This window comes from Plecotus auritus (genome assembly GCF_963455305.1).
Source record: "Plecotus auritus genome assembly, chromosome: 2".
Classification (NCBI taxonomy): domain Eukaryota; kingdom Metazoa; phylum Chordata; class Mammalia; order Chiroptera; family Vespertilionidae; genus Plecotus; species Plecotus auritus.
Genome location: NC_137771.1, coordinates 197,975,568 through 197,992,545, shown reverse-complemented (window position 1 = coordinate 197,992,545; position 16,978 = coordinate 197,975,568). Strand labels below are relative to the sequence as shown.

Below are 16,978 nucleotides of genomic sequence, written 5' to 3'. Positions count from 1 at the left end.
ATGTTTCCAAATATTAATTATAGAAACAATATTTGGGATGTTTTCAATTGTTGCTATTCTTTGACCATTCGTTAGTTGAGTTCCTGTCTATCATACTCTCTGTATACCTTTAAAAACAACACTTTTTTTTTCTATCAAGAAGTGACACTATAAGGGAGCTTCACTTTAAAGATCTATTTGAAGAAATTTTGCAACAAATGGAATTTGCTTATGTTATGTTACATTTAAAAAAGTAAATCTCTTCTTCACACATCGAAATGTATATAAATGTGATAATAAAATATATTCTTACCTCCCATCCATAACTGGGGTCTTTCAGGTTTGACCTCTGCTCTCCCACATAAGGCCCAAACTTTTCACCTGCTTCAATCTTCCTTTTGGTCCATATTCCTAGTCCCGCTCCAGGCATAGTTGACTCTCGAAGTTCAAACTCAGCAGGAATGGGAATATCATCTGGGATGTATATGGGGGCTTTGTAAGGAGAGCCCTCCTTTGGAGTGAACGCTTCGCTGGATGTGGCTGGAGAGCATGGCTCTTGAATATTGAGGGAGGGTGTGCTGGCTACTCCATCTGCATCTGGCATTTCTTCCAAAGGAATGTCAGGGTAACTGCCATAGACACACTCATTACCTGTGAATAAATAATAACTTCATGAATTCTTGCTAATTTAGAAGAAATGAAATCCTACAGCTAGGTGGTTACTTTAGAATGTTGTTCTTCTTTGAAAATAAAATAGGGGAGGATCATTGTTAAAATAGGCCTGCATTAAAATCTGTTATTCACAGCTGAAACTGGTTTTGGCTCAGTGGATAGAGCGTCGGCCTGTGGACTGAAAGGTCCCGGGTTTGATTCCGGTCAAGGGCATGTACCTTGGTTGCGGGCACATCCCCAGTGGGAGGTGTGCAGGAGGCAGCTGAATCGATGTTTCTCTCTCATGGATGTTTCTAGCTCTCTATCCCTCTCCCTTCCTCTCTGTGAAATACCAATAAAATGTATTTTTTAAAAAATCTGTTATTCACAGATGGGGGAGGGAGATTATTGTTTCTTTGGTTTATCTGCAGTGAATCCATAAATCAAATGAATTAATATTCAACTGTCAATAATATTCTCATGGGCCAATTCAATCCATTATCCATCTGGAAAACAATCAGCAATTTAATTATTGTTATGAATAGAGTAGAGATAAGAAATAAAACAGCGTGTACCTATCACCCCGCATACCATCCCAGAGTGGGAGTTAATAGCATTTAACTATTAGAAAATTGTATCATGCACTAGTGTCTTGGACTAAATTATAGGAGAGTTGTCAAAGATTCCAAAGGCTGCCATGTGCAACAAGGCTTGAATTTGTGGCAGGCTTATTTATTGGAATATTAATTTATGTTTGTTCTTTCTCTATTTTTCCTTTCTCATTTCAAACACATTGCCAAGCCCTCAGTAACTGCCACAGAGAAGATCATTAAAGTTACTTGAAGCTGGTGATTCCTCTGGATATTTGTAAAAGTAAAAATCATTAAGGAAACTAGGTGAGATTTCTAGAGGGGACATGGGGAAGAAGGTGTCTTGGGTGCACCCAAAAGAGAGCATTTCCTGAGGACTGAGAAAGAGAAGAAATCGGAGGGTGTCTAAATGGAGCAGTCCCGCGGGGCGGATGCCAAGACCACGGAGGGTATATAGCAGGGTAAAGTGACTAGGAGCCTGGACACAGCGCCAGGGCTCTAAGGTCTCCCCAAAGCAGCTCCGCCCCCACACCTGAAGGAAAGGAGCACACCATGTCAGACCTTAAGATCTTTATGCAACTTCTTGGGGATAAAGGGAAATTATAAAGAATAATGACTAAGCTTGAGTTTCCCACCAATTTACCAGTTGAAAAGGATTTCAGCTATTTTTAAAGCAAATAAACATATGGTTCTTGTCCACTCGGACTAGACTATGAATTATATGTGATAGATTTGATTTGTAGGCCTTTCCAGGGAGAACTAAGAAAAATGGGTTAAAATTACAAGAAGAAATATTTCAATCAGAGCCACTCAAAGGTAAAATGAGTTGCCTTAAGTTGCCATTGCAGGGGTTCTAATATAGCCTGGATAACCAGAGCTACAAACGGAATGGAGGAATTCTAGTTTCAGGTTGGTGACTAGAGTAGATGACTTATGATTCTACCCAACCTGCAGTTCTATGAATTACTAAAGTCTTCCAAGATAGCTTATTGGGCAAGAGGGTAGAAAACCTGAGTTCTAGCCCCAATTCCTTCTCTGATTCTTTATGGAAGTTAAGTAACTGTAACACAAAATAACAATTGCCATCAAGTACGGAATCCTCTTAAAGCTTTCTAAAATGAAAATTATAGCACATGCAAAAGTATCTTTCGAAGGAAGTGCTTGGTTCTTGATTGAAACAATGAGATAATTCCATCTAAACCAAGCACAGAACTGGATTCCTATGAGACATTTGTTCCCAAAATACAAGCTCGTAATCATTCAGGTTCCGTATATCCAAAATCATGCACATTATCCTCTGCCCTCAATCAAGTCTCCTGCCCACTTCCATTAGGAATACTATTTCCCCCTAATTAGCCATGTTCAGTACCCTAAAATAACATGGACATCTTCTCTCCTTCATCCTCCAAGCTATTCAGTCATTAAAGGCTGTCCATTCTTCTTGCACGATTTTCACCTTCATCCCACTTTTTTCAACCCACGTTTTCATTCCGGAATTTCTAACAGTTCTCTGCTAGTCAATTGGTCTCAGACCTCCAGGCTTTTCCAGTATCCCTCAGCTCTAGGCCTGTACAATGCTGCTGGACTTAGGAATCTTCCTGGCACACATATTTCCCCATGGCATAGTCTCCAATCATTCCCAGTGCCCACAGGTAAAAATCTAAAGTTCTGAAACTTAGAATAAAATCTCTCTCATTTTAAAACCATTGTCCCTTTCTCTCTGACTGTTCAATAAGAGGCCCCTGTTTTCCAAGCTCAGTGAATACTTTCTCTGTGGTTCTGCCTGCCCAGTTACCTATTTCTGCTCCCCTCTGCCTGTCCAACTTCTAGACAGCCTCCCAGGTCAAGTCCTAACTTGTCCCCTTACCATATTATTTAACACAAGTATCCTCCTTCCTTGAGTTGTTACATGTCTCTGCTTGGTGTGATGATCCCATAATGCTGTGCATTGCTACTTGGAGTTTAATGGGAATGATTCTCAGATTTCCAGCTATGAAACAAGGCCTTGCACGGAAGTCTCAGAGCTCACACTTCTCCAAGAGTCAGAATTCCCCTGATGAGCTGCATACAGGTGCTTAGTAGATTCTTATGAAATAGATAACTAACCTAAGAATTTTATTAAACTATTAAACCAAATCAATATTTTTCTATCAAATATAGGGAACTATTTTGATCCTGAAAAGCACCTTTAATCCCATAGAGATGGGCCACAACAGATTACAAACTTTTCTCCAAACACAACTTCAAAAGAAACAATTCAAACAATGCCCCAAAGATACTTTATCAGAGAAATACACTTCAGGGTCCAAACACCCTTGATACACCCTTGATAAAGTCTATCTTATTTTGTCCTTCAGGGAGCTTTTGCACTTCAGCTGAAGAGCCAAAAATTCACTAGCACTCTTGATAGAACTAGAAACATATAAAAGTATCTCTTTAGAATTGTAACATTTAACGACTGCAAATGTGGAGTTACTTTATAGATTCTTAAAGGGATTTGTCACCCATTGTGAACATTTTGTTTTTCTCTGTAAATGAGTGCTATAAACCGGAAGACATTGTGTAATCTGTAGACTTGTCCATTTAAGCAGCAGGAAACCAAAAGGCATCCAAATAAATAGAACTATTTCCTCTAGTAATTATCTATTCAAGGTCAGTAGAAATTCCCCTACTTCCTCAAAGGGTTAAATCAGTCATACCATCAGTTCCATCAAAGTAATCCCAAATCTTAAAAAAAGGATAGAGTCAAACCCATCTGGGCCCTCCCACTGGCATAGCTGATCCATGACCTTTGAATTACCCATAAACTCTCCCAATGCATAATTTAAATGAATGCATTTGGATTTCAATTCCTGTGGAGACAAAATACTTGTATGCCCAGGTTACTGCACAGAAGAATTTGAATTTAAAGCCTGAATGCAGTTCTGCTTACAATGGCAAAAATTTCCTATTAAACCTAAAGAACAACTTATATAGGTCCAGAAAATCCAGGAGACAGACTCAGGGTCCTATTCATCCACATGTGGCATTAAATGTATATGCAAACTCAGGCCATTTGCTTTCAAACCACCTTTAATCTAGTGTCATCAGAATTAAATATAAAAAGAATAAAAAAGGATTAAATATAAAAAGGGCTGTGGTGACAAAAAAAAAAGGAAATATAAACCTGCTGAGTTTTATGTATCAAAACAGGAAACAATATTTTAATGTAATCTAGCATTATGAAATTTTCAACAGCAAATGCAGTTTCTCACACTGTGTTGAATATTTGCATAAACCAAAATAAACTCATGCATTCATGTATGTTACTCAAGAACTATCCCAAAAGCTGGTAAAACATTTCATCTCAATGATAAACTACCTCAATTATCATATCTCCATTAAATCTGTGTTATTGGAGAAAAAATGGTAGTTCCTCTCCCTGAGCTATAGCTACAGTTAATTAAAGCATTGCTCAAATATCACACTGACAAAGTGGGCACATTTACAATAGGTAAGTATCAGGTAATAAATGCTATATACATCAGTGGTCCATAAAGATAAATAATGCTTGTAACTTCTTGGAGCTGAGCTGCCTGTTACTGGAATTTGTTTCATGCATCCTTTAGGTGTGTCATTAACTGAGTGAGGACAGAAGACAAATTTATTGTTGGATTTGAGGCAAATGACTTGGGAAAACAGCTTGGAAATCAACCTCTTCAATTCAAAATTTAAATGTTCTAATATCCCCAGAGACCCAACAAGAGCACACACTTGGATTAGATTATATGTCTTTCTATGACTCTTTGAATAACATAGGTTCCCACTTGAGGTGACTTTCATTTTGAAAACAAAATCAGAATATGCAAAGAGGAAATTTCAGAAATAATATAGATAATAATAATAACTGCTTTCATAACTGTATCTATATTTTCCCATTTTTTAAAATACATTTTTTATTGATTTCAGAGAGAGAGGGAGGGATAGAAACATCAATGATGAGAGAGAATCATTGACCAGCTGCCTCCTGCACACTCCACACTGGGGATGGAGCCTGCATCCTGGACATGTGCCCTGACCAGCAATCAAACCGTGGCCTCCTGGTTCATAGGTCAACATTCAACCACTGAGCCATGTTTTATTTTTCTCATTTTGACACTCACAACCAATGAGAAAACATGGTGAGAAGCATAACCTTCCATCTTGCAAATCTGGAAGCTGATACTCAAGGATGCTAAACAGTATAGCCAAAGTCAACGGAGTCTAGCCCCAGGTGTCCAAATCCAGTCCTCCCTTTTACCCTTTTTAAAAAAATACATTATTTAAAGTTGGTTAGTTTGTTTTCCAAATTGTGACCATGTTACATGAATAGTTTGTTTTTCTGTTTCTTCACTTGATATGTTATTATGAACACTTCCTTATGATTCAAAAATATTTTCAAAACTAAATTTAATTACTGTATAATATTCCATTATATGAATCCATGATAACTGAACTATTTCCATAGCATTTATTTTTGTTGCTTTTAATTTTCTGATAACTATAAATACCACTGAAAGAAACATTCTTTCATATAAATATTTATATTTGTCCATTTTAATTTCCTTAGGTTAGATTCCTATATGAAAGCTCATTGGATATTAACAGATGGCTTTTTGGGGGTGTATACCAACTTATACTCCTACCAACTACATTGGCATTTATTATTATGTCTTGTTTTGAAAATTTATTGATGCAATGGAAAAGATTATACATTTATTCTTGCTTTAATTCACATCTCAGTGGTTAATGAGACTAAATTTTTTTTCATTCGTATTTCTTTTGCAAATTATTTGTTGTTTTTGTCCATTTTTAATTGGGCTTTTATTGGTCTGCTGTATTAATAATAATAAAAATTAACCTTTTGATATAATTTTTGCTACTTTCTACAGTAAATCATTTATCATTTGGCTTTTTAATGAGGTTTCTGCTGTATAAAATGTTTAACTTTTATGGAATAAACCATATTTTTCCTTTGTGATTTTCCTCTTAGAAAGTCCTTACCTATCCTAAGAGGGGAAAAAAGAAGATTCTCTTATATTTTCTTTGAGTTCCACAGTTGCTTTTCTACCAACCTTGGATCTCTAATGATTTACTGCTGAGTGAAAAGCAGAGAAAAATGATTTCATTTATTTGAGCTCCTGTGAGCAGCAAGCTAGGAGAAAAAAAGCCATTTCACTCGTAATTCTTTGGTTCTTATTTGCAAGGCTGGCCTAAAACGCCTTCTCTTTTTGTGGGTTTTATATAACTCACCATTTGTTTCACTTGGCTTCTCTGCCTAGTTTAACTGCAAATCTTCTGGGCAGATGCCATTCAAAATCCCGAGTTTCACCCTTAATAGCCATTCAGTACCCGTCATCATACTTATCACTCAGCATTATCATTAATGGTGCTAACATAAATATTTTTTCTTTCTACTCTTCACATTAGTTCATTGATAGAAAATATTTAACAGCTAAACAGAGTTTAATACTAATATTAAAAGCATCGATGGGTAGTGTGGCAATAAAGCAAGGCTGATTTCTGTAGGCACTAAGCAAGAAATCAGTTCTTTATACTCAGCTGTATACACATATGCATATAAAACATCCTCCCAATGCACACACTGTGCATTTGCTGTGTGTGTGTGTGTGTGTGTGTGTAATAGCTCACTAATCTTAAAAATAGGCTGAGACAGAAACATGGTTTGAGATCGCAGGCAGACTGGTTGAGATCATAACTACAAGAAACAACTGCCAGGAGGAGACCAGCTAGGGAATTGAACAGATTAGGTAACTCAGAAATTTAGACATTTCCCCCCATTATGTTCCTCATTGCAGTTTTGTAATAAAAACATGAGCAAACTTCAAAGGAAGCTCTGTAGTAAAGGTTAATTGCTACTAAAGGATAGGGTGGGCCCAAGCGCCAGTACTTTGTGCCCAACTTGCAAGCAGACAGGAAGGATTACACGTGGCTGAGCGCTGAGGATGCGTGCCCAGCTCTAGGAGGAGAGGAGGAGCTGCCAAACCTCAAGCCCCACCAGGGACCTCCTGGTAGGACGTGAGCACATGAACACGAGTCCATGAGTCGGTGCCTGCTAATGATGGGGCAGGGAAGGGCGGGGGAAGACATCAATTTCCTTCCCAAATTCAAACCGGACGTGCTCTTCTTCCCTTGTTAGGACAATTCCAGAGCGGTTACAGCAGCCTGTTTGTGAGAAGGCAGAGGACCTCAGGAACCAGCTCTGCGCACCAGCAGCAAAGCCAAGAGAAGCATACTGGGCTGGGGGAAAGGGTGGAGCCCGTCAGGCCAGACACACCAATGGAACAAAGAAGGAGGCTCTGAACTGGCCAGCAGAATATTCTGTGAGAATGGCCCCAAGGTAATGACGTTTAAGATCCCAAAGAAAGGAAGAAAGGAAACTCGTAAAAGTAAGCAAAATGAACTTCCAGAAGACCAACTCCAAGTAGACTGGAAGGACTGTCGTAAGGGTCCAGAGGCACAGGCTTAAACAAGAGAGGCATCTATGGAAATGAGAAGCTGCTGACGGACATGGTCTTCAGAAAGTGCTGCCTCCAGAGAGAGGTGAGAAGAAAATAGACCTCCATGGATCTTTTGACACAACACTGCATTTATAGACTTTTGTCTCTAGAGACCATTATTTTTGTGAACTAGTCTATCAACATGGCTTGGCACATGGAATTTTTTTTAATGACCTTTTAAGCTTCCTTGCATCTCCAGTATTTGCTACTTCCTGATACCATGCTATTCCACCTCTTCCTTATGGAACTTTTCCTCCCAGGACCTCCCAAAAGCATTTCATTTATGGGCTGTCAAGGAGCCCTAAAATGTACGGAAGAGCGTGGAGAGACAAACAAGGGAGATAGCAAAGAATATCACATGAACTGAAAGTAAGGGACCAAATCAATGAGCAAACATTTGTCTTTCTCCTAGGATGTGGCATATTTCTTGCTTGTTCTGTGGCTTTTAAATCTGGTTAAGAGTTTCTCCACCCTCCTAGGGATTTCACAGACATTTCACTAAACAAATATGGTTTGGGACTTAAACTGGTGGCTTCTAAGCGATTCTGAAATGCTTTTGACCACTTGCAAAAGTTCTTCTACAGAGATGGAACTAAGCCTTTTTAAAAATGGTTATGGGAATAAATTTCCAGAAAATTCATAGTTAAAGTACCAGTAAAGCCCTTTGGTATCTATTTACAGAATCTAAAACAGCTAAAATAAGGGCGTTAAACCTCTATGAGTACTACTCCAAGGAAAAACATGACCTGGTTAATGTTTGGCTTATTCTGTTGTTAGGGAGCCATGATCACCAATACCCACTGGAGTGACCAGGTAAGAACAGACTTATCATATATCAGATAGTGTTTCTTTTACATTATGACTACGTGCCTTGACTTTCTTTTAGTAATACACATTTTTAAGAGACTTTTGGCACCCTTTGACCTGATGGCTTTTCTCAGAAGCTTTTTATTTCCCCAAAGTGATTTTCCTTCAGTTTTATTTAGAGTAAAATAGAAATGCCCTGGGATTATGCCGCAGCAGACTGGGTGGTGACTCCTCAGGCAGTCTAAAATGACCAGAGTACAGCCTTTCAGTATTCAAACCATATCTACAGTAATTATTTGCCAGCGTATCTAAAAGAAGGCAGGCATTTCCTGTTGCACACAAATGGGACACTCTTATCTAAATTACTGTTTAAACAGGTATTTAAGAAAAGACTATCACAGGCAGGAATTTACTGATGACGGAACACATTAGTTTAGGGCTGGACACATTAGTTGAGGACTAACCATTGTCAGGAAAGGAAGCCATGTCAGCATCAGGAAGGTATAGAGAATATTTTACAGCTCCCATATGGGTCAAGATGGGGATTGTAAACTATGCCACTTGCATTTGGGTCCAGCAGGAGTGGCATAAGCCCTGGCCTAGCCGTCTGGATCCAATAATATGCCTCCAGTGCCCAGAGTAACCTTTAGAGTCAGAGTTTGAGAGTCCCTGTTTCCCTATCCATAAAATGAGCACATGGACAAGTTCAGCCCCAAGTCCACTCCACTCAAGTAATCCCAGTTCTATGCAATGAAATCCAAAGGATGGTCCAGGTTCGGTGTGTCAAAAACTTATAAAATATATTTCCTGGAAAGACACTGAGAATTGGTTTGATCTCTCCCAACGTGTAACCTAGGAGAGACTGTACTCTGGCTGCCTAACTTTGCTCCAACCAGTGAAACTGGAATTTATTCCCAGAAGAGGCTTATAAAACTGGGCTGTTATTCTCACATTAAGTAGACTGCCCTCTGGTGAGGACTGTGGTTTACGTGTGGGCAGAATGTGTGGTTTACTACCTCTAATTTGTTTATGTTGTTGATGGTGGTTTCAGAAGAAACCTGCAGCTCTTCACATGCTAAAGAGTGACCTGATTTGCTTCCTTACAAATAAGTGTTTAAAGGGGGGAGGGGAGCATGAGGGCGCATTAATGTGCCACTGCTAATGGAGGAGCAACTGGGATCCCTTTGACCACAGCTCTGCTTCATTCGGCTCTGCACGTGAAATGAGAGCCCCAACTTGTTTATTGTAATTACCTAAGTGTGGCTTGGTGCCTTTGGCAGAGATCCTTCCTGCCTCCGAAGGACAGACCAAAACTCAAAAGCTGCAAGTTAAAGGAAGGAGAGGGGGAAAGTGTGTTTTGTAGCAAGGAAGCTGAATTCTAATATTAACCGGGTGAAAATATTCAAAACAACCCCCAAAAGGTGAAGATCAAAAAGTAAATGAGATTTTTGCTCTACTCTCTATCATGTAGTAAACAAAGATAGGCGTGCGGGAGAACTGAATAACAGTGTAAATGTAAGTTCAAATGCGTTCTCGCAGCTGACTTGATGCAGGCCTTTTCTCACTGCTACAAAACAGAAGAGCTTTCTTATAGCCAGAGTCCTCCATAAAGAAAAGAAAATAATTATGCATGTCTGGCAGAAGAGGGAGTTGTAGCAATGGCTTGCTGATAAAATGGAATGTGAACAAGCAATAGAACACTAACCTAACCACACTCTTGCTTTGATAAGGACCAGAGAGTGTGCAAAAAAATTTTACTAGTCTCAAAATTAGATTTTATTTGAAAATGAACAATGGTCCTTGTTCTCTACAAGGCATGGTAATAGAAACAGTGACTTCTGATCTTCAAGTCATTCTGTGAAAAAAGTTCCTTGATTTGTTTAATGTCAGCACAGACTCTGGCTCCATTGCAAATACAGTATCTTTAGTGTAAAATAAATTTAGATGGTTCCAAAGAGTGCAATTTTCTGCTCCCATTCCAAGCTCTAAAGACCCTCATATTGAGTTTCCCAACACTACATCATAGCAAACATAAAATCATTCAAAACCATGGGGATAGAAGGAATGTCATTGAAAAACATAAAAGGAAGGTGTGTGTGTGTTTTTAAATTTTTGAGAAAACATTATACACTTTGATAAAAAAATGTTTTTAGAAAAATATGAACAGATGTGCTATGAATATGTGTATACATACACTAAATAGCACTTATGATTTAAAACGGGGTAATTTCAACATTGCTAAGTGGTAACACAAGCTAGGTATTTAAGGGAATGATATAATATGACAACTTCATAGACTACCAAACTATGCATGGTCTCTGGAAATTGTCATTATCAACATGTACAATAACTAGTAGCATTGGGTGCTCTGTACAGTATCCTTCATGTCTAATTGAGTCACACAGTCTAAGACACTTGACGGGCACCAGGCACTGCCCCCTAATGAGAACTGACTTTTAAAGAAAGGCATTCAGAGCCTCTTCTACATAAATTACTATCGTTTGCAGCAAGAGAGGATTATAAATGTCTGCTGGCAAAAACTAAATTTATTTACAAACTGGGTCTAATTTATTGATGACTCCAATACAATCAGCTTTTGTCAAAATATTTATGTTATCTGTACTTCTGCCTCACTAAACTCTACCACCATCATAAACACTGTTGAAAAATTATTTGCAGTTAGCAGGATTTAAACTACCCATTATATCACCAGCTAGTGCCAGTAAACTTTTGCACTGGTTGATAAAGTTTCCTCTGGAGAATAAATATAGTCTTGACTTTCCAAATCTTTGGTGGGCTCCATACTATGAAAAGTGAAGGATTAAACAGATGTCCCAGACTTTACTGGTTTTGTGTGAAGGCTTCAACTGCACATTCCAATTCAAATTTTGTGGATACACTACAAAAGTGTAGTCTCTGATAGCACTAAAAGGGGACTTAGATGACAAATGTTGGGGCTATAGTCTTTGCCAAAGATGCTACTTCTCAGACCTATTCATTTACCCATTCCAAAACATTTATCTGGTGCCATGTTGTACCTGGAACTGTACAAATTGCTAAGGCTAGATATAGACATAAATAAGATCCATTTCCTGCCTCACATGGCTTAGAGTCGAGTAGTGAAGATAGAGATGGTAACAGTACATGGCAATGCAATAAAATAAGTTCTAGGATGAGTTTAGGAAAAGTGAAGACTGTTGAGAGTTGGGTATAAATAACTGCAATTGGGCATGCCAATATTATAGAAACCCCTAGCCTTAGATTAACAAAATCTACATATGTGCTAAATTAAGTAAAACTGATTTCAATTCTTGATAGAAATGCATTTTTAGTTCACATTTATTTCTGAGTATCCCCAAATTCTTCACAGCACCATGAGCATCAAAACAGGGATGATTTACTCCCACTGCTTCTAAAACCAGCAGATTCTAAAATCACATTGCCCACGTTTCCATTACAAAATAAGCCAGGAGCAAACTGCACGGAGAAGTGGATGGCTTCCCTTTGGTGTGACTAGTAAGAATGCATTTCTGCATGGTCTATTTCAGTGACAAAAACGGAAAGTTCTACTGTGAAGCAGGTAGGGCTGCCATGATGCCAATGAATCTCACCCACCGGACCCAAACCACAACATCTATCTTCCTTCCAGTTTGAATGCAAAGTTGTGCCAAACAAACCAGAGATAGTTCTGGTTGACCTCAGAACAGTGCTGTATTCAGAGGGAAGACTGGCCAGATCATTCTGGAACCTCCCCATCTAAAGCAAGAGTCATCGGAAGAAATGGTAGTACTACTGATTTCTGATATCCCACACTTTTCAAAAAAAATAATGGTCCTTCCCCAGATAATATCTACATGTGCCTTTGATAGTCAAAGTAATGTAACCAAAAGCCAAAGTAGCAAAGCAAATTTCAAGAACTGTATTTACATAGTGAAAAAAGAATCTAAAAAAAAAAAAAAAAATGAGCTATTTATTCAACAAGGTGCTTTGTAAAAAGAAATGCCAAAAACCCAAATATTTGTAACTTCATTTAGTAGTATATGCATAAAATATATTGCTGCCCAGTTTTATCAACATTATATAGAATGAGTCATTTAAACCCAGATATTATGCTCCATAATAAACAAAATCTCAGCGATTTTGTTTTGTGCTTTTGCTGATCATTTTATGGATTTTTTCCAATAAATCTTTTAAAACAAACTGCTTGCTTCAATAGGTTATAGCTATGCTAGTTAAGTAAAATCTTTTGGTATCATGTTGCTAAAACTTTAAGATAATTGATTGAAATACCCATTTTTCATAACACTGTAGAATCTCAAAGCTAAAGAAGCCAGAAAATTATCAGGTTACTAACCTAAGCATCTAAGATGCTTGCTGATTCAATTATATTGTGGATCAATATATGTAAACCTATGCAAACTATGACTGCTTGGGAGGAAAAAAATGGAAATGTTTTAATTCTATGAAAAGTATATAATGTAAAGAAAATCAATGGGGTAGGAGAGATACCTGAAGTCTATGGAATAATTACATCGTGGCTTAATAATACATTGTGACTTTGTGCTGTTGTTGCTTTTGTTGTTTTGCTGCCATTGTTGTTATATTAATAGATTTACTTCATTCAACTTTTTAATATGCATCATCACTATTAAATCTTAGCAAGACTTTTATATGCAATGCACATGGGGGGTCACTGAGAAGAATAAAGTGAAATTGCTGATTTCAAAGGACTTACAATCCAGTCAAAGAGATAAGCGCCCAGGAAGCATGAACTTGAATAATATAAAGCTCCATTGCATACAGTCAAGTGAATGGCACAGAAAACAAGACTACAATAGTCAACAGTAAAAGTGATATTCTTCTTTAAGAGAAAACTGAAGGGGAAGATGGCTAGAAATTCTACTTGTGATGAAGACAGGTAATCGAAAGGATTGTGAAACAAAAGGTTATAGACTGCGGCTGAGCCTTGGCGAGGTAATGACTTTTAATTGGATTGAGTTTATCATATTTGCAGAGGTAGAACAGACACAGAAGAAAGGATTAGAGTGATTTCCACTTTCCATTATTTGGCATAATGAGAAAACAGAGGGTGGTCCACATCCCTTGTACATATTATGAGCCATGGGAGATGCTTAACATGTCAGTTTTGGGTAGCATTGAGGGCTCCAAAATAAACACATTTATTTGGACATAGTTAAGTCAAAATAAGTCACCTGGAAAAAAGGTTACAGATCATTAATTTGTATAGTACAAAGGATTTGTGAATTTTTATATTAACACTCCTGGATCTCTACACCATTTCAAACAGTAGGGTAAATCTGCATTTTTCTTCAAAGTTTAGCTAGCTTAAAGTGTCAAATGAAAACACTTGGCTGAAGAAAAACCAGCTGAGCAGACTCTCTTCTAGTGGAAAAGAAGCACATTACAATTTCTTTCAAGAAACAGTGTTATATACCTCAAGTCAAAACACACACGTGAAACAAGTGAACAAAAACTTGTATAAATATGTGGTGAGTCATAAAAGGGTCATGTGATGGCACACCCCAAATTCAAGTGAGCCCCGTGGCAAAGCTTATTAAAGTATACCTCTACCATAACATCACTGACTTTAAGGTGATAAGGGGAGGGAGCATGGGTGTCTGTTTATTGCAGAATCCCCAGAATCCAGAAAAGTTTCTAGATTGTAATAATAATTCAGTGTGTTGACTTGAAAACATCAGGCCAAAGCAAGCCAATTGTATTGGAGGTAATGAGTGGTATCTCCTTTTCCTTCTCTAACTTGGCAAATTTTAACATAAATGTGCCAATGGCATCACATATATTGTGCCTTCAGTCTGTTTGAGGATACAGTAAAAATGTCCCGCTTAAGGAAGGAAAAGTACAAGATGAATATAAACATGCTTGTGCACACATGCATACACACACTCACACACAAACACACACACACATACACACTCCAAATACTCAACATGCTAATAGTTGAATTTAACCAAATGGCATCAATTCAGAGTTTCTACCATGTCCTCCTCATATTTCAACCTCTACAAATATATTTGTTATAAAAGGAATGAAAATAGACAGACAAAAAAATCTTTATATGGGTAGCCCATATTTTTATCCTTTTCTCAAGATTTTTACTGAATCCTCCAGGAAGGGTGATTGGTAAATCGATATTAATTATGGCCAACTAAATTTAATTCCACCAGCATTTACTACAGCGCCTGTTATGAGCCAGCCATATTTTGTAGGTTGTACAATGTGAGCTTCATGAGGGTAGGGACTCTGCCAGCTGCATCTTCAGCAATCAGTGTAGAGTCTGGCATAGAGTGTATGTTCAATAAATACTTATTAAACTAATAAATAAATATAGGAATGGATAAATGCAGGTGAGCCTTAAAGGAATCCAGAGACTAGAGCAGCTATCCCAAACCAGGCTGTGCATCCAAAGCTCATATGGAGCTTATTTTAAAAGATACAGATTCTGTGGCATTTCTAGAACTAGCAATAAAGAATCCATATATATACACACATACATATACATATATACACACATATACATACACACACACACATACCACATACACAGTAGGTCCTCGGGTTACATCGGAGATCCGTTCGTACGGCGTGACATAACTCGATTTTCGCTGTTACCCACCTACATAAGCACCTATGTCACACATGTGGAGCACATACACAGCAGTATTGAAGTGAAACAGTAAAAAAATTTAAAAGAAATATAACAATTCCTGACCTTTACTTGTGGTAAATAAATAATAAAAAACATAAAGCACATATGCACATACGTCGAAATAATGGAATTTTTTCTTTTATAAATAAATGGGAGATGGCAACATAACCACGAAACGACGTACATCGAGTCCAATGTAACCTGAGGACTGCCTGCATATATATATGATAAAATCATCCTTCATAACATCTCTACCTTTTTGTTCTACAATCTCAACCCCCAATATCACAAATCAATTCACACATTTATTTGAACATAGTTAAGTCAGATAATGTGCAAACCGCAGACCCAAACCAATTTCTGTTTAAACCAAAACACTATACCTAACTAGTTATGTGAGCCTAGAAAGCCCCTTAATCTCTTTGAGCCTCAGTTTCTTTATTCATATCTGATTTTTGCCCAACATGGTAGCCACTAGACACATGAGACAATTGAGCATTTGAAATGTGGCTTCTTCAAAGTGAGAGATGCTGTAAGTTTAAAATTATATACCTAATTTTTAAAACTTGGCACAAAAAAAATTGTAAAATATATACTAATTTTTATATTGATTATCTTCTGAAAAGATAAATTTTGAATATAATGAGTTAAATAAAATATGTTAGTACAATTAATTCTACCTGTTTCTTTTTACCTCTTTAATTGGCTATCAGAAAATTTAAAATTTATATTAATGGCTCACATTTCTATTTCTAATAGACAACACTGTTTTTTAAAATACTTTTGACATAAAACTGTAATAAGAATCAGAAGAAATAAAGCATTTGAGCATCTTTTGTAAACTTTAGAGAAAAATACAAATGCCATTATCATTATCATTAAAAAAGGTTCTCAGGCCTCTCTAGGTCTTGGGTGATAGCTCTTAAAGGTCAGTGTCTTTCAGGTACAACAAAAGGTGATGAAATGGTTCACAAACAATTCATTCTCTACCACTCCCCTGTCAATAGATCTTTCAATAAACACTTGTTGAAACCAAATGTAAAGAAAGATCAATGTGATCACTGACATGGTATAAAAAGATGAGCTCATTCCAGAATGCTCCCCTGCCAAGATTTCTATGATGATGCAGGAAATAGCCTGGACTTAATAAGGTTGGAGGAAGGTTTATATTTGAAAGAGACATTATTGGCCAATGAACAATAAGTAGTATTTTATGATGGGAAATGATCAGTTTTTTCCATGATTTCAGCCCAAGATTGGAAGGAGAAGAAAAAAAAAAAGTCTTGGGATTAATTTATCTCTTTATCTCTTGGATAGAGCAGTTTAATCACCCCCCACCTCCACACACAAACATCCCATTCCATTGCTTCAAAAGAGGGTGTGCCGCAAAACACCTGACAGATAGAAGAACACGAAGAACTTTCTAGCTGCCCTTCCATTACTGTGGTGTAGTTGGTGACTCTCCAAAACACCTCCTAGGCTGATGGCTGGAGATAAGACAGATACTCCCAGGCTGTACCTACTTACACTACCTTGATAACATATACAAGTGTTTGAAGAAGTTCAGTAGGTAGGGAAACAGGCAAACCCACCTAGAGTTCCCTCAAAGCTTTATTATGCAAAAGGGAGTAAGTAGCCCGGGTTCCTTTGGGGATAGAAAATTGAATTGTCATGTGCAGTCCATTCCATGCTCTTACCAGATCATGACTAGACATTTTTGAATA

The 16,978-nt window shown here is 37.5% G+C and overlaps 1 protein-coding gene across 8 annotated transcripts in view; it reads right to left on the bottom strand.

The window, feature by feature from the left end:
* The window catches only part of MECOM (MDS1 and EVI1 complex locus), a 591,080-nt gene that overhangs the window by 297,024 nt on the left and 277,078 nt on the right, over positions 1–16,978 (bottom strand). For all 8 annotated transcript variants that reach the window (XM_080656198.1, XM_080656192.1, XM_080656195.1 and 5 more), the window contains exon 2: positions 293–630. In XM_080656198.1, the coding sequence (XP_080512324.1) occupies positions 293–630 (338 nt within the window). The remainder of the gene's footprint in view (positions 1–292; positions 631–16,978) is intronic.